Below are 26,590 nucleotides of genomic sequence, written 5' to 3' on the forward strand. Positions count from 1 at the left end.
TGTTCACGTTGGCTCCGCTTCACTCCGCCCATTCCCCCACCTTCAGAGGCTCCTGGTGGGTCCCTACCATCCGTTTGCTACAAAAGCGTTACATTGTAGAGCAGGTGCTACCGCCTTACAGCTGTTCAGACGGCTTCCTGTCATGTTGGAGTACCGCCTGGGTCCTCGCGGTGACCTCGGAGGAGCACACGAGCTGGATCTGGACCCCGTGGTCTTACCTGGCTTCCCGCTGCTCCTCCCCTCCCTCCGTCTGTTCCAGCCACACGGGTCTCCTTTTTCCTGCTTGAAAATGTCCAATGCATTCTGCCCCTGAACGGTGGCAGTTTTTAGTCTCTGTCCTTGCAGAGAGGCCTTCCCTCCCCTCTTTCCTCGTCTTTCATCTTTGAGTCTCTGTTCATACGTCCGTGCCCTTCTCAGACTTTCCAGGATACCTCGTCTAAAACACGTGTCCTTTCCCCACACCGTCTCCCACATGCCTTACCATGTTTCATGTTCCATATTTATCGGGAACCCTGAAATGTAAGAATGACATTTAATACTCTTTTTGTTTTGTTTGCTTCGGTAGCCCAGCCCTAGAGCAGTAGCAGGCACTCTCTCTACATTTGTAGGATGAGTGAATTGCAAATGTCTGTTGGTATCAGTGGGTCTTCTTTCTGCAGTGATTGATCAAAATGCTTCTGTATATTTTGTTTTCAACCCAGAGACCATCTCATGAAGAGACTAAAATAACCCTTTTCTGATGTCAATTTCTCTAACTCAGGAAGAGTGTTAAAGTCCAATATGTTGACCATAAACTCTTCTTTCACAATTTCATTTACTTCTTTCTGTCTTTTAGACCTGTTGATTCCTATGACATACCAAAGAGAGAGGAAAAATCTTCAGGGTTGCTTCCTAGTGACAGGTATGTGGAACATTTTGTTGTAATTTCATTGGAATAATAGATGAACATTGGAGGGCTCACCTAGATGTGTTTTAGAAGTATTTTGGCTCTTGATCTTTTGTGGGATAGAAAGAGATCTTGCTGGTTGACCTTTGTATGGACTAGCATTTGCTGTGTAACCAGCTACCCCTCAACTTAGTGATTTCACATGATTTTGTGGGTATTTTGGGCTGATCCTAATTGGCAGTTCTTCTAGTTGGTCGGGCCCCTCACACATCTCCTACTAGGTTACTAGGCAGCTCTGCTTTGGGAGTTGGCTGTAAGCTGGAACAGTGAGAACAATTAGGCCGTGTGCTTTCAAGATCCAGCGAGCCAGGGCAGTCTCATGTACATGGGGGCTGAGCAGAGAAGACAGAACTAAAGAGAGGAAGCAAGGCGCCTTGCAGTCTACATTCTGAACTGGCCCCCCATGCTTCTGTCACATTCTGTTACCTAGAGTAAAATCACAGGCCAGCCGAAGTTCACAGAACAAAGAAAAATTTTACCTCTTCACGGGAGGAGCCACCATGCAAGGGGAATGGACAGAGGGTAGAATTGTGTTCATTTTGTGCAACTGCCTTAGTTTTTATTTTAAAGAGGTTGTAAGCAATGGCATCAGCTTGCCCCAAATGAAGTTACATGTGGACATCTGAAATGAGATTTGTGGCCTTCTCTTAGTCTGTTGAGAAGTACTGGTCAATTCCAGTACATGTTAGCTCTATCTTAAAATTTCCTGAGACATAAATTTAATGTTTTAAAGTAATTTTTAGAATACTTTGCTGTTTTGAAATCACTAAGGACTTCTGAACAGACTCTGTCTATAAATACCCAGTGTATGACCATTAATTTGTGTTTTCAGAGCTGACATTTCTTTCTCAGGAAGTTTACCTTAGGGATATGGAAAGACTCGTCTCTACGGGCAATCAGGCTGATTGAGTGGGACTCCTAGTAGGGAAAATTAATATATAGATAGTAATGGGATGACATGAAGCTAAAAAAAATTTTAGTGATGGATGCTTTTATTTATATTGAAGATTTCTGGGTAACTGTGGATCATTAAAACTGTGTATCTGCCTTGTTACAAATATGCATTTATATATATATATTTAAATAGTCTTTCTAAATGTAGCTTATAACCTGGAGAAAATAATTACACTGCAGTGGAAAATGTAATAAATCCTGGAAAATATAGAATGCTGCTAGGCTGTTGTGGTAGAACAAGCCTTTGAGGTGTTAAGGGGTATGGCTGGACATTTTGTAATAAAAATCATTTTCTCTGTTAATGCAAGTGAAACCATTCATGAAAGTTGCCACCAATTGTGATTACTTTATTATGAATTATACTTTATTATATGTTGTATGTATATACATATGTGTTACATATATGTAAGTGTGTAATGTATAGATATGATAATGTACATTATTCATTATCACCACTATTGTTCGAAGTTATGGTGCTTAGTGGTGAGACCTGCCTAGACTGATTCAGAAACTTCAATGTTCTCATTATAAAACCCGGCATCTCTAGAGGTTGCCCATGCCTCTGACATAGCCAAGGTAGCATTTGGTCAGTGGCTGTTTTGGAAGAAGTGCCTAAAAAGTTGAGTTCTCGGCCTTTGGGCACCTTGAGGAAGAGATAATATGATATTAGGTGATCTGATGACAGATGGTTGGTACAGCCTATGTGATTGAGATCTGGAGGGAATCAAAGTATACAAATTGGTTAAAAATCATAGGCTTAATCATCCTACAAACTGGAGAGGGTCTTTACATGTTCTTCCCATGCTCTTCTCTTATTTAGAGACATCTACCTTGTACAACATGAAAAATTCCTTATTAAGAAGGTAAATGTAGCTTTCCACAGATATAGGAAATAAATCAACTGCTTTTTAAAGCAATCTTTTTGGTATTCTTACATCATACATGTAAAAAACATGTTCTTAGGGTACCCGGGTGGCTCAGTCATTAAGCATCTGCCTTTGGCTTAGGTCATGATCCCAGGATCCGGATCCAGCCCTGCATCAGGCTCCCTGCTCGGTGGGAAGCCTGCTTCTCCCTCTCCCATACCCCCTGCTTGTGTTCCCGCACATCAAATAAAAAAATACATAAAATCTTAAAAAAAAAAAAAAGATGTTTTTAAGGAGATGTCTATAATATGTTGTGTTTTGTGTTGTAGGAACAAATCCAGATCCACAACTGAGCTGGATGATTACCCTACAAATAAAAATGGTAAATGTGAATTTTTTTTCCAAACTCTTAAGCATAGTTGTTTGCTTATGCTCTCGCAGGCTACGATCAGTATTTTTAAAGTCAATATAGTTCAGATTCATTAAGATTACATAATTAAAATACCAGATCTTTTTAACATTTGTGTATAAAAACAAAGCTATCTTATGCTTATTTTGGCTTTACTTTATAATAGAGGGAGTACTGGGAGAGTAAAATGGTTTTAAATAGCTAATGAAACATTTTGAGATTTTTCAGTGTTACTGATAGTTTTGTATAGATCTTATCTTGCAGCCAAAGAAATGGGACAGAAAAGTTTTCTGCAGAATACCACGGGACTTAAAAGTTGTTTATAAACTTGAAATTATACATTTAAGTGTCAAGATGTCCAAAAGTCCAAAATGATAATGATTTTGCTAACCTGGCAAAAATGGTTAGGAACCTGATATTGTTAGTATAAAGTGTATTTTTAGGAATGCATGTAGCTGAAATTATGTAACTAAGGAGGAAAAAAACCACGAAGCAAAAAGCATCATTTTAAGCAGGGTTTGCATATGAGGTTTTGGGCAAATCAGGGTGCTTGCTGGTCAGTTATATAAATGAATGAAGGTCCAGGTGAGGATTGGAGTGAATTGGGTAGACGTGCCCACGGAGCGGAGAGCCACGTGGGAGAATGCAAGCTTGCCCCTGCCATGTGGAGAATGCAAGCCCAGTGTTTCTGGGGTCAAAGCAAAGTTAAAAACAATGTGGATTTTCATGTTATCTTTGAAGTGCTGACAGGATAAATAAAATTTAAAGCCCTCTGTGAGCCAAACCACACATCTGCAGGCCTAAATGGTCAGGTAGCAGCTAGTGTGTAACCTCTGGTTAAAGCTTGTAGAATTTAGTTTCTAGTAGGTTCTTTGATCATTCCTCTTTAACTCTTAGGGGTTTCTATTATCTGGTCCTAGTTTAAATTTCCAGCTCTTCTGCTCTTTTTCCTTTTAGGGACCCTTATCTAAAACCAGAACTTTCTCTTTTGCAGTTGGCAATTGAGATGCTTTCGGATCTGGTTGCTCTGGTCTCACTTGTTTGAATTTCTGGGTTTCTTTTCCCTGTGAATTTGCCTCTAGCCACCAATAAAAGCAAACTTTTAAGTTCTACAATCCTCTGTATGTGTTTTCTTCCCTCTACTAACCCTAAGCTCTTGGATAGAAGGCAGTGAACTTAAGAAATATGTTATTGAAAAACTTGGTTATGGCAATAAGTCACTTTTAAAGTAGAACATGTTTCATTTAAAATATGACCAAATTGATAAGCTGTGGGCACCCACACAGGTAAATATAGGTGGGTGTGAGAAAACGTTGGCCTTGTTGACTGCTTGCTGGAAGATGAACTAAGGCAGAGATGCATCGTGAATTTTGAAAAACGAGCAATAGTGGTAAATCTGGAGAGTGAAAGGAAACAAATCCTTAGATGGAATTCTCTAATCCAAATCGAAGAGGGAAGAGACCTCAACATTATGGAAATCTTACCCAAACCAGAAATTAATCGCAAATCCAATGAGACAAAGCCTTCAGGATAAAACCGAACTGAATTGTCATGCATGTATTCAACATCCGAATTATAGCTTCGTCAGTTTCTGAAAGGACCAACAAGCTTGATAATAGTCCTTGGTTAACATGTGGGTTACTTGGATATTTTTCAGTTTCACAAAAGCTATTTCAGTGATTGAATGTGATCTGATTCCTACAATTCGGTCATCACTTATTCTAGAACTTACACCATGAAGACTCAAGTTGGCAGGAGATGCAGGCATAAATGTCTTGCTCTCCCCAAGGGGAGTGTAGGTTTTTGAACACATTGTCACAGCAAGTTTTCGATGAGTGTGTGTTTGATTGATTTAATTTCGGAAGGAAGGGACAAGTGGAAGAGAAACGATATCTAGACGAGCACTTTGTAACTTGATAGCGCTGAAGTCAGTGCTGGTTGTTTCCTTTTTGGGCGGCCTCCGTAAGTCTTCCGGAGCATGTTCTGTGGCGTGCCTCTGGGTGTGGTACTGGCATTTCCAGGAATAGCAGACTTTACTTTTATGTTCCCATGCAGCAGTCTCATTGAGAACTGATGTTAGCATATGTGTACAATGTCACGTCTTTTGCTACATTGTATTTGGAGATGTAACCACATTCCTTCCCTCCCCACCCGCCTTTAATAATCCTACAGCTTCTGATGTGTTTTTAATTTAGGAGGCAATAAATATTTAGACCAAATTGGGAGCACTAGCTCATCACAGAAGAGTTCCAAGAAGGAACAAGGCCCATCGGAAGCAGAGTTAGAGAGACAACAAATTCTTCAAGAAATGAGGAAGAGAACATCTCTTCTCAATGACAGCAGCTGGATCCGACAGCGCAGTTCCAGCGTAAATAAAGAGCCGATTTGTCTGCCTGGGATTATGAGAAGGTGCGGGACATTTTAGGAGTTATTTCCTCTTCTGTGCTCTGAAGCAGATGTTTAATTTCTAGACATGCTGGTTACCCTGGACAGGAGAGATGTCATAATTTCTTGTCTTAGCTGAGGTGGAGTGGAGAGGGGAAAGTACAGTGAATGTCATCAGGCTTATGTTACCCAGTGCGTATCAAGTGCCCCACGATATGCCTGTTACTTGTCTCCATCATCTGACTTGCTCTGGGGACAATGTTTGGAGGCAGGGGTAGTGATGCTCTTTTTCCATATGGAGAAATGGTGGCTCAGGTCCGGAATACACTTGGACAAAACCACATGGCCATAGGTTGCAGAGTGGAATGTGGAACTCTGACGTATAGTTCAAGCACTTGAATGTCCTTCCTTGAAAAATAAAATTAAGCCTCTTTTTATTTATAATGAGATAATGGTTTGATTGGATTCAAGATAATAGTGTTCATAAAGTACGAAACCCAATTTTTGTAACTTCAAGAAAAATATATAGATATAAATTAATTAGAGATGAGAAGACGAATATTCTAAAAGATGTATCTTGGGTAAATGAGTACTAAAGCTACTTTTATTTAGTATTTTCAGGAGTGACAAACTGAGGAAAATCTATAACATGTTCAAAAGGGCTAATGTACAAGTAACTTTTGTAAATCAGTAAATAAATTTTGATGACTTTATAGAAATATAGATAGGCAATATGAGCAGAAGACTTTACAGAAAAAGAAACTAAGTCAGTAAACATTTAAAAGATCAGCACTTCTGGGGCGCCTGGGTGGCTCAGTGGGTTAAAGCCTCTGCCTTCGGCTCAGGTCATGGTCCGAGGGTCCTGGGATTGAGTCCTGAATCGGGCTCTCTGCTCCACGGAGAGCCTGCTTCCTCCTCTCTCTGCCTACTTATAATCTCTCTCTCTGTCAAATAAATAAATAAAATCTTAAAAAAAAAAATCAGCACTTCTCCTAAAACAACAATCCCATGTCTTGTTATGAGATTTGTAGATTTAAATGATTGACTAACTCAATCCAGTATTGACAGTGGTATAAAGAAACAGGAGTTCTTGTCCCCAGTTGAGTGGAAAGTTTTTCGGTGTTTACTAAGCAAAAGTTTTTATGTCCATACCCTGTGAGAAGTTTAGTTCCTGACACTTCATATTCTGAATGGATTTGGATAAGTATGCAGAGATATGTCAAAGGATATATGCTTAAATATTATTGGCAATAGCAAAAAAGGAAAGAAGCAGAGTATCTATTAATACGAGTACTTAGCACTTGCCTAATAAAGAGCAGCACACGGATCAGCCCACTAAGTTTTGAGGTGGTGGATGATACGGCAATGCCTCTTTTATCGTTGTATTCATATTTTGCCTTATCATGATTTGTATCAAAATTGACTGGACAGCTCTTTGGATGATGTTGGTGGGGTCCCTTGGACCATTATAGTCCTTTTGAACTGGGGTTGACAAAATTTTGGGGGAGATGAAGGACCAGATAGTAAATAATTTTGGCTTCGTAGGTCATGTCAGTCTCTTATCACATATTCTTTGTTGTTGTTTTTATGACCGTTTGAAAATTAAAAATGCCCTTAGCTTACGATTTGTACATTTCCTGACAGTGAGCCATAAATTGCTGAACCCCTGATACTGACACTGCCCTGAAAGCTTATCAGGGGCTGTTGGCCGGGAGCTTCTGCTTCCTCACGGCCTCTCCACACAGCTGCTTGGGCTGCCTCAGGACATGGCACCTGGATCCAAAGAGGAAACCTTGCAGGCAAATAAGCCCTAATGGACAAGTGTTTCTCAAACCTCCATCTGTATCATGTTTGCTAATGTTCCATTGGCCTAACATGTCACATGGCCAAGAGAGAATCAGTGGGAGGGGGCTGCACAGTGGCAGGGATGCTAGGAGGATGATTCCCTGGGGGGCTCTGAAGTACCATCCATCGCATGAACTGACATGAAAATAGCTCTAGGATAACATCGTACTTGGAAGAAACAGAGTTATGCAGAGTATGCATTGTAGAGTAATCCCATTTGTTTAAGAGTGTTAAACTCATGAACACATTACAGGTGTATATAGACATGGCTCTAATCATGTCAGCTGGTCTCTGTATGAAAATCTGTGTGTAAGCAGAAAAAGTCCCGAAGTTAACCGTGATCACCTCCAGGAATTAGGGCAGGTAAATTGTGATAAGTGAGGGCGGAGGGAAATTTTATTCTTCCCTCAGATACTCTTCTATATTGCTTGGGTCTTTCTCATCAAGATGAGGTAGTATTTCTGTTATTTTAAAAAGAAAAAAAATACATATTTCAAACTTGGGATAGAAGATCAAGTTTTAAATGTAATAACAAAATTGACCTGTTAGAAATAAACCATTTATAATTTGGAGTCAATCTCTGTAGATCAGAATTGATGTAAGCACTTGACTTAGAGAGATTTTCTGAAAGTTATATTTAAATCTGAAATTATCCCCAATTAAATATAACTTTCTGAAAGTTACATTTAAGTCAGTTTGTGAGCTAAACTCTATTTTATTTTTCAATGATTTTTGGGCATCTTTTTCATTTGTTTATTTGAGAGAGAGAGAGAGACAACGGAAGAAAGCAGGGAGAGAGAATAGAGGGAGAGGGAGAGAGAATCCCAAGCAGACTCTGCACTGAGTGTGGAGCCCGATGCGAGGCTCCATCCCAGGACCCTGAGATCACAACCTAAGCAGAAACCCAGAGTCATCCACTTAACTGAGCCACCCAGGTGCCCGAGTTCTATTTTAAATGCATATTCAGTTCAAGGGGAGTGGTTGATGAATGCTTCTATGAGATGTACATTAGACAGTTGATTAAATTCAGGGTTTGGGGTGAGAGTGAGGACTGCACAGTAGGAATGGTCTGGATTATTCTGAAATCAGGGAGATACTGGTTTGAAAGCCGGTTCTACCACTAACTAGCTCTTTCTCTTATGGGCAAGTTAACTTGTGTGCGATAACCCCCCCGCCAAAAAAACCTGCCTATAGTGAAGATTAAATGAGTCAAAAATTTTGTGACAGTGTTTAGTCTAATACCTGACATATGTAAGTGTCTAAAGTGGTGGGGTTTTTTTTTTTTTTTTGGTTGGGTTTTAAAAATTAAGATTGATGTATCTGATCTGTTGAAGATTTAAAGAAGGAATGTATGTCTTTATAGTAATTTATTTAAAAAAGTTTTATTTTTTAGTATTGTCTTTTCCACTTCGGTGTTTTTTCTTTAAGCACCAAGTGAAAAAAGTAAACATAAATGAAGATTAATTGAAACATCGTGATTCTGGTGAAAAGAAACTTTGTTATTGAAGGTAATTTTATAGGTAACTGTTAGATTACTACCTACTTAACTAAACATAAAATGGATGTTTTAGGGACTCTAATGATATATGGATTCTAGCTCAATGTATTATATAATCTTAATTAACTCTTTCCATGTTTCAGAGGTGAATCTCTAGATAACCTGGATTCCCCAAGATCCAATTCTTGGAAACCATCCCCTTGGCTCAATCAGTCTTCAGGAGTCCGTGCTTCTTCCTCCGTTCAAGACTTCAGTCGGCCCCCACCTCAGCTGGTGTCCACCTCAAACCGGGCCTACATGCGCAACCCATCCTCCAGCATCCCCCCTCCTTCAGCGGGGTCTGTGAAGACCACCACTGCGCCTTCCCCCACACCACGCAGCCATTCTCCTTCAACTTCGCAACCGAGTTCCCAGCTACGCAACAGGTGAGCACCTTAGTCTCAGGGAGATTTTTTTCATTAAAATTTTCCCCAAAGTCTTGTCCAAATTTTCTAGTGAAAACCAAAAACAAGCCTTTTGGAATCTATGAAATTCAGTGCTCCTTTACCAAACTCTATTAAAGCCTTCATAATGTTTTTCCATGCTACCCCAAGAACATTTATAGGTGTCTTGTGAAGCCATGGGAGACCTTTAAAACATGTACCTCGTTGCCCCTGTCTCGTTTGCTTTTGCTTGTGGTCAGTGCAGACATACTCGTATAATTCTCAGTGTGGAAGCTTAAAAATACACAGTAGCTTGTGAATGCATTTGCAATTTATGAATAAAAGCAGCATTGTAAAATGTTTTGTTTTTATTGAGGCTGTAGTATAAACTCGTTTTATAGGAACTGAGTCGAAAAGGAAAGCATTATAATCAAGCTCCATTGTCTGTGGAACTTTTAACAAGCTGGGTAGAGAAATGTTAAGTAGTTAGATACTGCTCTTTTTGTTTGTTTGTTTGTTTTGTTTCTGATTTTCAAAACTGTTGCTGGCTTCTTACCTAGTTTGCCAACATTCTGCTCGGACGATGTCAGCTGAGTTCTATAGGTTATATGCAGCAGGAACTGGGGAAGAGTTATAGCTCTAGGTCTTGACTCAACTTGTCTTTTGACGTGGAATAAAGCCCAGATTTCAACAAGCTACCCAGGTTTGGGTAGCTTCTCTACAGACTGTCAGTGCTTGGTGAAGCCATGTTCAGCAGTGTTTCTGCTCTCTTCTGAAGGGAGTGCTATTGGCTTATGGGATTTTGCAAGTGAAATACTGAAAAGTAAAAACACAGTGATAAGTACTGGAATTTTTTTTAGCTGTCAAGGGATTTTGTTAGGAAAACATATCCATCTAAAAGAATGTTGCTTGTACCAGGATCTCTAAAATGTGTATCATGGGATTTGAACTAAGAAGGGGCACAAATGTGTGGTAAATGTTGGGCAGAGATGAAGGCTCCACAGTAGGAGGGAGGCTGAGGAGAGAGTGTGCATTTGCTTACTGAGCTCCACCGTAGGAGGACAGATGGGACACAGGCTGTTGGCTTTTCTGCCCTGGGAAGGTCTCTGTCTTGGAGGTTGCCCTCTTGTGTGAGGCTCTTGGCAGTTCTGTACTTTCACTGTCACTAACCTGGGCCAGTCCTGTGGGATGCAGTGGTACTAAGTGACTTTTACCTTCCCACCTGGAAAGACTTGCAGGAGAGACTTGCATCCAAAGGAGAGTAGACACCCTCCATACTTGTGTCCATGATAGCTGCCAGCCACTTGTCATCTTCTCCCAGAGGCCATTCTGGAAGCCAGAGACACCCCCAGGAAAGCTCTGGTCCTGCTGTGTCACTAGAAGAGCAGGTGAATGGAGAGGAGGATGGGAAAATAAGGTTAGGATGGTAGAAGAAGCACATAGCGCCTTTTGGGTGGAGCTGGGGCTGCTGTCCTAGCGTCCTGACGGGTGTGACAGGAGTGGGGCCGGGCTTTGGCAGGCGAACTGGCTGGTTAGAGAAGGGAAAGACTTGTGCTGAATACAGATGTGATCTCAGGAGAATAACATCAGGAGTTAGGGAATGGACTAATTACACTGAAATTGTTAATTTACGTGAGTAGGTGTCAAGGGTTTCTGAACCACCACAGAGCTCTTTCGAGGTACAACATAGCATGCTTTGATTGGTTGGTGATAGTTTTCCTCCCACAGATCTATACTTCCCTAAGTAATTATTAATTAATGTCAATGCCAGAGTGTGATTTTAAGTAACCTTGATTTGCGCCGATGAAAGCCTCCCTTCCATTCTCGTTCCGCGTCTAGGTCAGTCAGTGGGAAACGCGTGTGCTCCTACTGTAATAACATTCTGGGCAAAGGAGCTGCCATGATCATCGAGTCCCTGGGTCTTTGTTATCATTTGCATTGTTTTAAGGTGAGACCAAGATGAACAGCCTGCAGGTCCGCAAAGCTTTGCTTGGAGAGCGCATGGCTTCTTGGCGCGCTGGGTGTGAATGTCCCACTAACAAACTCGGTGCTACATTTTGTCAGTCTGTGCTGCACTTTGAATCGCAAATTGCCTGTTCTCAAATCTTGAACCTAGTCACAAAAATTAAATCTAGAAACACTATGCATTCCTGGTCTTCAGTCTGTTAAGATTCTGTGAGTAAAATTTACAGCTTATAAATCCTTTCTTTAACACGCTGTCATAGGCCTGCTTGAAATATAATTTCCCAGCATTATTAACGGCATGGGGACGTGCAATTGGGAGTGTCCGGAACCATAGCTTTGATAGGGAGAGTATGTAATGAAGAGCATCGCCAAACATTTTTACGATTGCAAAGCCTGCCACACCTTATGGGATGTGCACAAAAGAACTAAGCCTGTAATTACTTTATTTTGTCTTTAGAGACACCTCTCTATGTAATTCTAGAACTTGCATTGGGCTAGAAAGAGACCCTGGTTCTTATCTCTGGAGTCCTGCAGAGCACAGCTTGTTTAAGCTTGCGTATCGCTGCCTTGAGCAGCTCCCGGGCAGAACAGAACCAGTCCAAATAACCAGTGTTTGAGCATGTGGAAGCAAAATACACAGCCTGGAAGTGCAGGTGCTGTGTGCAAACACTCACCAGGCAGGGGCCGTGGGCCACTGGACATTGCCCACCTCAGCGGACAGTGCCAGAACCCCACTCCTCATTCATTCTCTAGTTCTTCCCCGTGATGCCTTACCCTCTCACATTCTGCCGCAAGAAATGAAGACTCAGTTCTTTCAAGCCAATCAGCAGATCAATTTTACTCTTTCGGTATATTTAGAATGATCATTTTGGCTCTTAAAATTAGACTTATGAATTCTTTAATGTCTCCTCTGGCAGGCTTGATTTTAATCTACTAATTATCTTTGGGGCTTTTCTTTTTTTTTTTTTTTTCTTTTCTTTCTTTCTTTTTTTTTCTTTGCTGAAACATATCTAAGAGCTTAGAAGCTGCATTATGCTCAATTTCTCCCCCCTGCTGGGAGTGCCACTGGAGTTCGCAAACTGACTGACTGCGGTTGTTCTTTCTTGTCCCTCAGTGTGTGGCCTGTTCGTGTGACCTCGGAGGCTCCTCTTCAGGAGCTGAAGTCCGAATCAGAAACCACCAGCTCTACTGCAACGACTGCTATCTCAGATTCAAATGTAAGAGAGCAAATCAGGGAGAAAATTTCTTGTCTTTTAAGGAGGCCACGGGCTCCCATGCATTTCCCTGAACCTGCAGCTGTGTCCCCCTCCGGCTCCCTGCCTTAGAATTCTAGGCTTTAGGAAGCTTCGTGTGTCACCCCCCCCCCCCGCCCTTTCAAAGTGGGTATGGTGAATGGGTCAGGGCTCCAGACTCCAGCCACTCTCGGGAGGCTTGAGGGGCTGAGGGGCTGGAGAGGGACGCGTGCCTGAGTCAGGACGGCCTCCTCTGCTGTCTGCTCTGCGTGTGGAGGAACTTCTAATGATGTGAGGCTATCAATAAACTTACACAGACAGTTTAAAATGACCCTTCTGTGTAGACTGTACTCTGGTTCGTGGCTAGGAATCAGTCCCTCATTATCAGCAGATTTCTGTCGCTTCACAGTGGGCTTTGCTTCTGTGATTTAGAACATGACCAACTTGAAACACCGTGGTCTGACAGAGGGAGTGGAGAACAGCTTGTGCTTTGCTACTCTATAAGCCTGTGTTAGTATGATTAATATTTTTAAAAGGAGAACACGAATTCTGATTATATGGTGTTTCGGTGTCACTTTTGGGAAAACTGAGTTTTTCAAAAACTTGACATGCTCATCTGTGTCTAAGCATGTTTTCGTTTGTGTGTTATAAAACCTAGGATAGCTCCAATGTGTTGCGTATCGTTTCTAGCCACGTAAAGACAACCATTACTGCTGTTGATACTTTGAAGCTTGATGGTGGTAACATGTGTTTCTTCCTTATTGTGAAAGGGTGTTACAAGTGGTATCAGCAAACCATTTGCTTTTGAACTCTGAGGTATTTATATGGCCCTTTATGTGAAGAGTGCTTTGAAAACGTTTCAGCCCAGTCAACTCTCTTTTATCTGTCAGCGGGATGGGAACCTTCTCTCCCCGGCGTCCAGTTCTTTTCTGGATGTGACCACTGAGGTTGGAGAGTGGCAAGGCTGGGCATCCAACGGCGGGAGTGTGTGTATGTGTGTGCGCTTTTCTCTTTTGAATCAAATTCCCAGGCCAAATAGAACTGATTTTTGGAATATTCAGGGGGAAATTGCCCATGCCTTTGCCTCCTCCAGTACAAATAATAGAGAGTTGGGTGTAACTTATTTCTATGTCAGCAGTTTATTTTTACTTAATTTTTGCAAAGAAATGATTTTAGAACCAAGGCTGTGATTTGTTTGCCTAGCTTTATCCTAAGTGAGTACAAGGTCACTCTTTCTACCTCACGGGGCCATCTCTGAGTGATGACTGCTACACCCCGGGTGGTGATATCCAACTATTTCTCTATCCTAAGTATTTTTCTTTTTTTCTCCTTGCTTGATCAGCTGGACGGCCAACCGCCATGTGATGTAAGCCTCCATACGAAAGCACTGTTGCAGATAGAAGAAGAGGTGTTTGCTGCTGATGTAGATCTATAAATATGTGTTGTATGTCTTTTTTGTTCTTTTTTTTTTTTTAAAGGATAACACTTTTTTTTTTTAATTTTTTGCCTCTTTAGATTACATCAGAGCATTATAGTCTTGGTAGCACCTGTATTTTTGTTGTTTATTTATAAGAAAGAGATTTTGTGTGTTGGGGGGACAGAAAGTGCAGGATTTACTTTTTGAATTCAACATCTTAAAAGCACAAGGGAAAAATAAGAATGAAATATTTTTGACGCTGATGATGATCAGGTTTGACTTTCTAGTGGTGTCTCGAAGAGGGTTATTTTATTGTTTTTTTTTTTTAAGTTCTGAAACATTATTTGAAATAGTTAATATAAATATATAATTGCGATTGCTCTGTTTATGTATACTAAATTAATGCAGAACCGTATAGAAATTTCACTAAAATCTACCCACAAATTTGCTTTCTGTGTCCTTCTTTTCATCTATGTAATATTGTGCTTTTGAAAAAAAATTTTTTTAGCATATGTAACATTTTAGTTGCTTGGTGAGGGGATCTCTATTTTCTTCACCAGAATGATCACTAAGCAATGCCCAATAGAAAGCTGCTTCTTTTCATTAATACAGAATCATCATGGTTTGTATACCAGAAATTTTCTCCAGGAACTAGTAAGCCTTTCTGTTCCACTGCGTTTGTAAATAAACTTGCTGAACCATTAAGGACTGGTTCTCTTTTTTTATTCTGTGTGTATGTATGTGTTTGTCTACCTCCCAGACCTTTTACTCCCATTTCAGTATTAAACTTCTATTGATATTTTTTATTTAGCATGTTTACTGAGATAAAAAGTGACATATAACTAAATTCATATATTTAAACCATACAATATGACAAGTTGGAAATGTGTGATTACCTATGAAATTACCACCATAATCTTCATATTGTTTTACTGGAAAACTTTCACTACCAACTTTGTTTTTGATGGAAGGTTGTTTCTGAATGCTGTACCCTTCTACGGTAAGAGGAGAATGAATAGTGGATTGTTGGATCTTTTCGATAAATTTTTTATTCTTCTGCTTCCCCAGTGATAAAGGAAAATAGCAATGGGTTTAGAAAATCTATAGAGGGGGGGAAAAAAAACCCAAATGTACTTTGTTTTAGAAATCTGGAATGGTGAGGCAAGAATATAAAACTTGAGCGTGTTTTGAGCAAAAATATCAACTCGCGTGAATCCTTTATTATAGTCAGAGCAGGATGGGTAATTCTAGGGTATGAGAACTGTATTTGGAATCAGTTAGAAATAAACTGTAATGTGGGAAAGTATTAAAAATTTAGTTTGCTTTTGTTTTGTAGTACTTATTACTTTAATAATCTGAAATAAAGAATTTGCTTATTGGAGCACCTGGCTGGCTCAGAAGTTAGGTGCATATGACTCCTGATCTTAGGGTTATAGCTTTAAGCCCCATGCTGGTTGTAAAGATTATTTAAAAATAAAATCTTAAAAAAAAAAAAGATTGTGCTTATTGAAGAAAATTGATCAAATGCCCCAAAACATAAATATAACACCCAATTCCCAAACTCCAAAGACAAGAGCTCTGTTTGAACTCATTCTGTATATATTTACCCTGCATTCTTGGCATTGGATTGTGAATTTTTCTGTGTTCTTAAAATTGTTTCTATTTATTTATTAATGGTTGCCTAGTGCTCCATTGTTTGGAGCTTTTAATGTTCAGTTGATAATTCTGGGTATATTTCATTTGTTTCTAATGAACATTTTAATATATATAATATGATTAGCTATATCCATATAAATATATTTCTAATTGAAATCCTGTGATGGACTCCTATTTCTTTATATTGTCATAGATATGAGATTATTGCCTCAGACTATAAGCTCAGGTTAAAATATGCATTTTTAAAGCTGTCATGATACATACTGCCAAAGTGGCTTCCAGAAAGATGCCACCAGCTTAGATCCCACGAGCAGTACGTGGCCTTGTCCATTTCTGTGCATGCTTGCCAAAATCAATTTCTTTTTCTTCCTAAATATTTTATTTATTTATTTGACAGAGATTACAAGTAGAGAAGCAGGCAGAGAGAGAAAGAAGGAAGCAGACTCTCCACTGAGCAGAGAGCCCAATGTGGGGCTCGATCCCAGGACCCTGGGATCATGACCTGAACTGAAGGCAGGGACTTTTACCCACTGAGCCACCCAGGTGCCCCGCAAAATCAATTTCTGTTGCCTCGTTTTCTTCCTGACATTCAGTAGCCCTCAATATGTAGTAGCTGTGAAAATTAATAAATAAACCCCTGCTTCAATTTCAGTCCTGTTAATTCTGTTTGTGCAGGCCTCTAGTGCAAGCTTTAGTTCATACGTGGTGATTTTAACTTTCTGATCCGACATCCTTTTCGTCCTTCTCATCTAAGTCTCTTAACTTTTAATCTGTTCTGTTGACTTTAGGCCTTTTTTTCCTCACGTTTCTCACATTATCTTGCTCAGTGGTAAGTTTTTTTAGTGCAAATTGTTAGAACATTTTTCAGAGGTTTTCTTCTAAGACGCTGGTTCTACAGGACCTCTGTATACCCCATGAGTATGTGTCACTTCATCTAAGAACAAGGAGAGATGCTGTCATGCAACATTTTTTATTCATACTTTATGTCCCAGGCAGTTTTCAGCACGGTAGACAGAGCTACACATAAATTCAGTCTTGCTTTTAATGGCACTTAGATTTCTAGTTGGGCGAGAGAAAGACAAAAAAAGGCGCAAAAAGGTAACCACCAATATGGTTCATGGAGAGCAGGTGATGGTGTGAGGAGGACCCTCGCGTGCTGGCAGTGGGAGTTTGGCCACGCTTTTTTATAAGCGTTGTCAGAGGCTGCCTGTTTGACCTCTGAGCAAAAGCCTGAGGGGATGAGGGAGCAAACCTTGCAGATCGTTGAGGGAAAGCATTGCAGACATAGACAACCGCACGTGCCAAAGTCTTAGGGTAGAATATTTGATGTGTTCAAGAACCAACCATGGGGTTGGAATGGGAGGAGAGAGAGGAGGGAGGGCCCAGGTCAGCGGATGGTTCTGGGATTTTGGCTCCTATTTTGAATGAGATCAGGAGACATTGGAGGGTTGCGCAGAGGAGGGAAATGAATTACAATTTACAAGGACTACAGACCACTGTGTGAATAACAGATGGCAGAAGGGCAAAGGTAAAAGCAGGGCGACAAGTCAGGATGCTATTGAATTTGTGCAGGCAGAAGATGTTTTCTTCAGCAGGGTAGGGGCAGGGGAGGTAAGGAAGAATGGGCAGATTGGATAGTGTGTTTACGTGTCTTGAAGGTGAAGCTGACAAATCTGATGACTCGGGAGAGAAAGGGAAGGGTCAGAGTCTAAAGGGTTGTCTTGAGGAGCTAAACATTAAAATCTTCATTTTCTGAAATGGATAAGGTTGTGGGTAGAACACATTTGGGGTAGGGGGACAGGGAGGTCAGAACTTTGGTCTTTAACCATGGTCAGGCTGAACAGTCTATAGATGATTAATGACTGTGTCGAGGAGGCAGCTGGCTATGCGAGTCTGGAGTTCAGGAGGTCAGGCCAGAGAGAAAATATAGGGCCGCCAGTCGATAGAAAAAACTTCAGCTGGGAATCGGGAAGACCTGCCCTGGGTTCTGACTAGAGAAGATGTCCAAGGACGCCTTCCTGAGAAGCCTGGAACTGGTGCAGTGCTGGATGCAGAAAGAAAGTAACATGAAAGTTTGCTCTATTCAGGAGTGTACTCATGGCTCTTTACCTAATGTTCATTTATATCACAGGGTGAACACCACCAAAAAAAAAAAAAAAAATATGATCTATATTCCAAAAACCACACATGGACTAGTTAGCACTGCCTGTTAGAATTGAGGGACCTGTCTCTTAGGATGTGGCAAGGCTGGGATTCTTCATTAACATCCATCCCTGCAATCTGGAAGAGGGATTAAATGCATGTTAGTACAGGTCCCAGGTCATATCAGTAAAAATGGCTTTAAAAAAACCATAATTTGTCTTTAAAATCCATAAGTATGGGACAGGAAAAAAAACAGCTTTGAGATTCTTGTCCTAAAACACATCAATGCTGGGAGTATATTTGAGGAATACAAAGCAATCCTATTCTCCTGCAGAGAAGAGGAGCACATTCTCTAGATATTCTAGTCCCTGGGGGTGCCTGGGTGGCTCAGTGGGTTAAAGCCTCTGCCTTCAGCTAAGATGATGATCGAAGGGGCTCAGCGGGAAGCCTGCTCCCCGCCCTGCCCTGCCCTGACTGCCTCCCGGCCTGCTTGTGATCTCTGTCTGTCAAATAAATAAATTAAATCTTTAAAAAAAAAAAATTCTAGTACCTGGTGTGAGAGGCCAGGGCACTACAATGTGTGAGAATCCACGAGGCCTTTACACTAAGGGAGTAGAAGCAGCCGAATTGATATTTGAATGGCATCTTTAAGAACAGATACAATCTTGGCAAATTATGTAGAAGGAACAAAACACCATGTGAGTGGAGGTCCAGCTCCCAGAGTCGGCTTCCTTAACTTTGCATTCCCATCAAAACCATACACATTGTGGGCGCCTGGGTGGCTCAGTGGGTTAAGCCTCTGCCTTCGGCTCGGGTCGTGATCTCAGGGTCCTGGGATCGAGTCCCGCATTGGGCTCTCTGCTCAGCGGGGAACCTGTTTCCTCCTCTCCTCTCTCTGCCTGCCTCTCTGCCTACTTGTGATCTCTCTCTGTCAGATAAATAAATAAAAAATCTTAAAAAAAAACAAAACAAAACTATACACCTCGTTTGGCCCGTTTTGCAGGGGAATGGGAAGATCCCTTGATGGGTCTGTGTGTGGTAGGGCGTCCATGAAGCTCTGTGGGTCTGGCCTAGGGTGGGCAGGTGGCAAGAAGGACTGAGGTGAGAGACGATGACTCTGAAATGGGACAAGACTAAACGGTAGTGAAAGAATAGCTCTGGGACCTCAACGTTGTGTAGGTCAGAGACAGATGCTGTTGCTTGGGATGAGTTCTGTTTTAGACACACTGTAAAGCTGACATGTGAACAGAAGTCTCTAAAGGTAGCTGAATTGAGATTTAAAAAATGGTGTCCATTGTTCATTTGCATGATCAAATTAAAGTTCACTTCCTCACCCGAGAGGATGTCAGGAAGGTGGATTCATTGAGCAGTCCAATAATGTCGTCAAAGACCCATTCGTGGCCATTCATCTGAGGCTGTTTCGCCATCCATGAGGGTGGCCTCATCCTAAGGGTAGTTACTATCATGATTACAAGGTGGTTGACAGGCTTCATGCTTCCTCATTCATATGCACTGGAAAAGAGACTGACTCCTCACTGCTGTTAAGTGAGTAGGGGAACTTTTCCAGGAGCCTTTAGAAAAACCTCTCTCTCCTTTGGCTGGACTTAGGTTACTTGCCTGTATCTGAAACAAGGGTAATCCCATCTTCTGGTAATCAGGACCCCCTTAAGTAGGGTCCCACTTCTAAATCATGCGATTGCCCATTGGCGTATGATTGAATAAAGTCGGGGAGCCAACCACAACACGTACCACAGTTAGCTTTTATGAATTCTCTAGAAGATTGAGTATTTGCATTGTGCAAGACCCTGTCTTGCATTCATAATTAAAACCTTGTTAGTGTGTTTCTTAACAATACAGAAGAGACAGGGGAAGGGATGAGGGTATTTCCTTTCATCATATCCAACAAGGACCATTTGAGGGAGTAGTTGATAGAAAACAAACTGTTCAAGCAAATACAAAAGATCAGCTCATGGTGGTGATGAGGTGAAAAATTGGGAAACTGGATAATTTGTGAATACTTTGTTTCTATAGAAGTGTGCAAAAATAATCTCTTTTTCAGGTTTCTTAGATAAAAATTCCTGAAAGAAAATCATGGGTTAAATACTCATCTTTTATGATTAAATTTTAAGCTTTTTAAGATTATGGATTTTATATGCTATAATCCCATGATATCGTTTAACACATTCAGTTGACTCCATAACTCTCTTGAAGATTCTGTTTGACAACTGTGTGTGAAGCTCCTTAGAGTTTTCTCTATTCAAGATCCTCAAAGCTCTTCCTGGACAGTAAGTATTTTCAACACCCATTTCATAACACAATCCTGTGGAAGATTATTAAAGCATCTTGCTATTAAAATTAGATTAGAGAAAAAAATAGGGTTTATTTACCATTCCATAGGAGAGACCTGGCAGAAATCAGGAAAATGATGCAGTAATAATTTCTAGGTTAATTCAGGCTTTTAGCTTACGTATTTTGTGTAGTACTTGTTGCTAGGTTTTTTTTGTGTGTGTTTTTGTTTGTTTGTTGATTTTGTTTGTTTCCAACTAAAGTGCCATATTAGATCCATAATGACTTCAGTGTCCCAGAACTGCGTGGGAGGCATTGATCTGACTGTTGCCCCTTCAGGCTAAATAGAGCATCCCTCTTACATTTGTCAAAAGCTCATTCACCTTTCTGACCTGTTCTATGGCAGCAGGAAAACATCAGTCAAAGATGGCCAGCGGAAGTCTTTGCCCTTAAATCCATTTCTTGCCTCCAAATCAGACAGCTCCCTACGATTCCTTAGTCATAAAATGCCAAGTTTGTGGCAGTTTCAAGTTCAGATGTATAATGAGGTTTTAGCCACGATGCCTCCATTCTGATTATGTATAAGGTCTCGTCTGGGGAATTTAGCTCCTGGCTGCGGAGGAGACCAGATGGGAGCAGACAGGAGAGAAGACAGGAAAGAACCTCTCCCACTACCTGAGTTCACTTAACAAGTGTTTACTGAGTACTCACTACCTGCCAGGTTTATTAGGGACATGAGAGCAAGCGTGATGTTTTCATAGGATGAAGTTTAGCTATAAAAATTAAGATTTGTGTCATTGAAATTAATATTTACTTACAGCCCCAGTCCGTCTAAAGGCAGAAAAATCTAGTCTATGTCTTCTCTGCAGCTTTTTCAGGTGTAAATCCAGTCAAATCAGGATTTTCTGTGTCCCCTCTTCTTCTTTGGCCTTGTTTACCTTGGCGCAGAGTCATGGCTCTGGGGTGGGCCCATGGAATCACTTTGTTCCCCCTGGTTTCTAGACCAACGTTCACTGCAGCCCTCTTGTCCTCTCTGGTCTTTCCAGTTGGTTAACCCTACATGGTGGCCTCTCCTGGGGTGTCCCCTTCCCCATCTGATCAATGGCATGGAGGTCCATGCAGTACAACCAGGATTCTGCTTGAACATCCATCCCTTCTCTTCAAAAATGTCACTCCCTTGATCAGCCTGTCTGCTCTTTTAGCAGAAGGTCATCTCTACGCCCTTGGTCCTCAATCACAGGTTCCAGAGATTAGGATGGGGCGTCATTCAGCATTCCCAGCCACTTTGCTACTTACCTGCTACACATAGGAGTTAATATTCTCCCCTCGTGCCTCTTTAAAGGGAGTATACTAGGATGATTCTGACAAAATATTTTTCTCAAATTGTATTTATACATGTGTGCTCATCACTAAAAGATTAATAAAATGGCATTTGTAGTTACAGTAGATTGAATTTTCAGTGCGGCGGTGGTGGTAGTGGTTCCAGTGACTTGGACATTGCCTGCTTTTCTAGATCTCGAAGCATTTCTTGTGGGAGCGGTCTCCGCAGTGAGCAGCCAGCAAGATGATCCACTGTGTTGTAGGAAGAATATATCCCATTCATTTACGTTTTACACTTCAAAAGAAAAACTTCAAGCTTCTCTAATAGTTCAGAGAAGGGTTGGCACATCCCTGCCATCTTGATGTGTGTTAGTCCCGTATGGCACAAAAACCATGGAGTATCCAAGGGCTGACTGGGAATTCCACACTGTGCAGGGGTTGACGATGGTGCCCCAATTGGCATGTGCTGGTGTACTACAATGTACTCGTGGCATCACCTTGCAAGGTCTGAAAACAATGGAGCATGAAGAAGAACCTCTACGAATTTGTCAGTGATGTTTAAAGTCAAGATTTAATCTGTCCTTTACATACCACATAAACATACCACAAGGGTACATGTTTACAGGTGTCTTTTGCAGACAGTGGAGAGACAAATCCTGTTCTTCCTGCGGAGGTTAAAATAGCAGCAAGGCTGGCAAGAGTATAGAAACCGACACACCCGTGTGTTCCTTTGGCAACAAGTGGAGAGGCAGAGGAAACATTGCTTAAATCAAGAAGACACAAGCATGAAAACAAACAATTCATTGTAGGTTTGCTACAGTTTGCAAAGGTTATCTGCGCCATAGCTCGGTGTGTGGTATTTGTTCAAGTCTGTCTCGGTGATGGACTACAAGAAGAACTATTTCTTTATGAGCCATCGAAAGGGAAATACCCCAGCAGATCTAAGCAACAGTAAATTATTTTTGTATTACAAATTATTTATGGTAAAACTGTGCATGTTTACACATTGATGAAACTATTTTGGAATAAGAAGGAGATTATAGGACATAGGTACAGAGAGTTTTCTATAATTATTGTTTAGCTATTTTTACATTATTTTCCCCCAAGTTTTAGCTTGAAATTGTAGCCAGAAATTCACAAACGTTAATCTTATAAAGATCCTTTTCCAGCGATTTGATGCACATATATACTGTGAAAGGAGGCCCCCAGTTGAGTCAATTAACCTATCCATCACCCCGCAGAGAGTGGTGCTCCCTTATCCTGGCTTTTGCATTCTGAGGTTTCGGTTAACAGCCTCTTCCACGCCCCAGGATCTGGAAGCAGATGATCCTCCTTTCGGCTTGTGATGTATGGTCAGAAAATGATAGTGGCCTAATGCTCCCTCACGGTGTCCCTGTGGCTCACCTCTTCATCTCATTACCAAGGCATTTTATCACCTCCATCAATGCAAGAAAAAGGGTAGGATAATTGAGAGACCACATTCAAATAGCTTTTATTACAGTACATTATTATAATTCTATTTTATTATTAGTCACTGTTAATGTCTTACTGTGCCTAATTCATAAATTAAGCATTATCTTAGGATGTGTGCTGGGAAAAAACATAGTATATGTCGGATTCGATAGTACCTGTGGTTTCAGGCATCCACTGGAGGTCTTGGAAAGTATTCCCTGAGGATAAGGGGGAGACTGTTGTATTTGTTCCGTTTTTTGGGGTGAAAACATTTAAGTTCTCCTCTCGGCAGATTTCAGTTCCACCATACTGTGCTATCGACTGTGGTCGCCATTTTATACACGAGATCCTCAGACCTAATTCGTCTTGTCACTGAGAGTTAATACTCTTTTAGGAAGCTCACCCGATTTCCCCCACCGCCCAGACCCTGGCAAATGCTTTCCCACTCTTTAAAAACAAGATCTTTACTAGACTAGAATAACACTTTGTAATAAGATAGAGAATGACCATGAAAATCTTGTGTGTTTTTTTTAAATTTTTTATTTTTGCTATCCTTGATGGCAATAACATTCGATGTTTTTGTTTTCTTTACTCCATTTGGCAGTAGTTGAACTTGAAGATGTTACACATTTTTTCCTTTGCAAGAAAAGTGGTCCAGATTTGTTGACCTGTGCCTTTTCCTTGGCTATCTGTGGTTTTCCTAGCAGATATTTAAAGTACAAAAACATAATAATCTTATTGTACAATAAAGGAGCTAATTTAAAAATAAATAAAAAATAACTCCTTTGAAAAAACCATAGGTCATAGAATACCTTGAAAATTCATGTTTAGACAGTTCCTGTTGTTAAAGGGTTTTGTTGCAAAAAAAAAAAAAAGTAAATATTTCATGCATAACAGTTCTTACTGGAAACTAATATGCTTAAAAATATTTTCAAATTACACACTTTAGAGTTTGAAGTAATTTGTTTAAGCATACCCAAACAAGGTTCAATGAGTGATTATAATGGGATGAAATTTATCAACTCATTTTTAAAAGCTTTCATTTTAATTCCAGTTTACCAGCTCATTTTTTTTCAAAGATTTTATTTGTTTATTTGACAGACAGAGATCACAAGTAGGCAGAGAGGCGGGGTGGGGGGGGGGAGCAGGCTCCCTGCTGAGCAGAGAGCCATATGCGGGGCTCCATCCCAGAACCCTGGGATCATGACCTGAGCCAAAGGAATAGGCTTTAACCCAGTGAGTCACCCAGGAGCTCCAAGGCCATACAGGTGCCCCTACCAACTCATTTCTAACAAAACTTCTGCCTAAATGGTAGAATTGAGCAATGAGTGTCAGGATTGAGGTGCAACCAAGGACAATCTCTCCACGTGCCTATTTGTAACACCCATGCAGACCGAGAATTCCCATATGCTAGCTCATACCCAAATCTTCCAATTTTTTCTTCTAATTTTTTCTTTAATCAATGAACCAAGGTATTTTATAAAATTAGGGATTAGTCATTCATCCTTGTGGTCACAAAAACATCTAAAAAAATAAAAATTTTGAGGGAAGAAAGTTGATTACCAGTAAATGGTTTAAAATAACTGCTTTTTATATCAATCTATTTACCTTCATATTTAGCTTATTTTAATGCATTTTAAGCATAATTTTAATAGGTTATTTAAACCTATTCTAATACTTGTATATGATTTACACATAAATACTAATATTGGGGGCATCTGTTTCTTTAAAATTTTTTTTCTCCTAAACTGTGGTGGCAGCATGATTTTCAAAGGTGGGATTAAAAATGTTTACAGTCCTGGCAACCGAAACCCAAAGAAGCGAATTGAATTGAATTAAGGTGTCTCAGACCAGAACTGGAATTGAGGTCTGTCTTTTCCTATGTGCATTTTCCCATCTTACATCCTTTTAATGTGTTTTTATTACCCTAGGTGAAGAGGATTTACACCTGCTGGAGAATTGGAGCATTAGCAGTGGGAATCACTCTATTGTTTGGTTATAACACAGTTGGGGGTAAGAACTTGAACTTTCAGAGACCTATATCTCCCTGGGAAAAGCCATGGGTGAGCAGATACAGCAAAAGATCTTACCCGGATTTTTGCTCTTTCCATAAAGAGCTGTATTGTTTTGTCCTGCAGCTCATTGAGGGTTGGATCCAAGTTTTCTAATTATTTTGTACCACCTTAATGGCAATTAGCACCACGTATGAGGTCAGGACAGTGCAAGGGTTAGACAACAGTGAATATCGGAAGTCACAGGGTCTGTGGGGGGGGGGGGGGTCTACTAGATGTATGACCTTGACTGACTGACTTCCTCTCCGTGACGCACTCTTCTCATGTGTGGATAAAAAAAAACAAACACAAAAAACACTAGGTGGGTTACTAATAGCCTATATCTCATGAGCTTCCTGGGACCAAGATCCAAGTCAACTCCTGTAAAGCTCTCAGAGCAGTGGCTGACAAACAGAAACAATCCATGTGTAACCCTGGGCTGAATAGTGATGGCTGAGTTCTGGAAGAAAGAATAAAGAAGCTATTTTCTAAAATCTTTCCATCGGCTTTTGAGATGAAAACGGATTGACACAATCTTAGAAAATTGACAAAGAGCCTAGAGTGCAGCTGTGTTCCTAATTTTGGACTTCCTTGTGAGGATTTTTACTGAGCAGAATTCCTTTTCTGTATTTATAACACTAGGTGGCAGTATTGGCACAAGATGGGAAAACCCAGTGTGTGGGTTTTGTTTTTTGTTTTCTTTTCTTTCCCCTTCCAGATTTGTAACTTCCTAGCCAGCTTCTGAATCTCCAATCAGTCCAGTATTAGTAGTCTGAGCACAGCCCAGAGCTGAATCCTACAGGAGACTGGCTAAAGGACTAACAGGAAATTTAAATGATCATTGTCTCCTATGGACTTGTCAAGTCCTGGAGAAGCTAAGGCCTTATTTCTCTATCTGGCTTTGGCCTTTTTTTTCTGCGCAGAATGGATTAGGGAAGACTTCCGCACTCTAGGTGCTCTAAGTGGTGGCCTGGAGAGACCTTGCCCCTCGCAGAGCACGCCCCCGCTTTGAGAGGCTGTTGTGTTCAGGAATCTTCATGCCTCCTGTGCTAAGGAGCCAACCACACTTTGCCATGGGGATTTGGCCACAGACGTTTCTTGCAGACTCTCTCCGTGGGGCAGGCAGATATTTACCAGGACACTTGGGTCTTGACTTTTAAAACTGTCAGTTTTTCAAAATACAATGTCGACTCACTTTAGATTGTTTTATCTGGGAATCCTCCAAGAAAGGTAAGAGTAGATTGCTGGAATTATCACCCGTTAAAATGAAAAATGCAACTGACTCAAGTGGGCAAATGCATAGGGACCAAAAGAATATGGGGGCTGTTCCTGCTACTTCTTTGAAATGCATGTTCGCGGTGTTAATTGACCCCAACGAGTTCTCATTTTATCACCTCTTTGATGGATTTGGCCATCTCTCTCTCTCCCACATTTTTATTCATTCAAACCACAAATACTTTTTTAAAAAAAGATTTTATTTATTTATTTGACACACACAGAGATCACAAATTGGCAGAGAGGCAAACAGAGAGGGGGAAGCAGACTCCCCACTGAGCAGAAAGCCTCATGCAGGGGGGCTCGATCCCAGGACCCTGAGATCATGACCTGAGCCCGAGGCAGAGGCTTAACCGACTGAGCCACCCAGGTGCCCCCAAACCACAAATAATTTTTTGAGTGCCCACTGTGAGCCAGTCACCGACCTCAATAGTGCAGATAAAGCAGTGAACAAAACAGGCTATGTCAC

General features: G+C 40.9%; 1 protein-coding gene across 22 annotated transcripts in view; it reads left to right on the top strand.

Moving 5' to 3' along the window:
• LMO7 (LIM domain 7) overlaps nt 1-14,644 on the top strand; it is a 202,566-nt gene extending 187,922 nt beyond the window's left edge. For 21 of the 22 annotated variants that reach the window (XM_082701234.1, XM_082701224.1, XM_082701226.1 and 18 more), the window contains 7 exons: nt 836-901; nt 3,096-3,148; nt 5,371-5,584; nt 9,047-9,328; nt 11,165-11,273; nt 12,405-12,507; nt 13,865-14,644. In XM_082701234.1, the coding sequence (XP_082557360.1) occupies nt 836-901; nt 3,096-3,148; nt 5,371-5,584; nt 9,047-9,328; nt 11,165-11,273; nt 12,405-12,507; nt 13,865-13,887 (850 nt within the window). In that variant the 3' untranslated portion in view covers nt 13,888-14,644. The remainder of the gene's footprint in view (nt 1-835; nt 902-3,095; nt 3,149-5,370; nt 5,585-9,046; nt 9,329-11,164; nt 11,274-12,404; nt 12,508-13,864) is intronic. The other variant, XM_082701228.1, reaches the window with a different exon arrangement.
• The last annotated feature ends 11,946 nt before the right edge of the window (nt 14,645-26,590 follow it).

The sequence above is a fragment of the Mustela nivalis genome, assembly GCF_964662115.1.
Source record: "Mustela nivalis genome assembly, chromosome: 15".
Lineage (NCBI taxonomy): Eukaryota > Metazoa > Chordata > Mammalia > Carnivora > Mustelidae > Mustela > Mustela nivalis.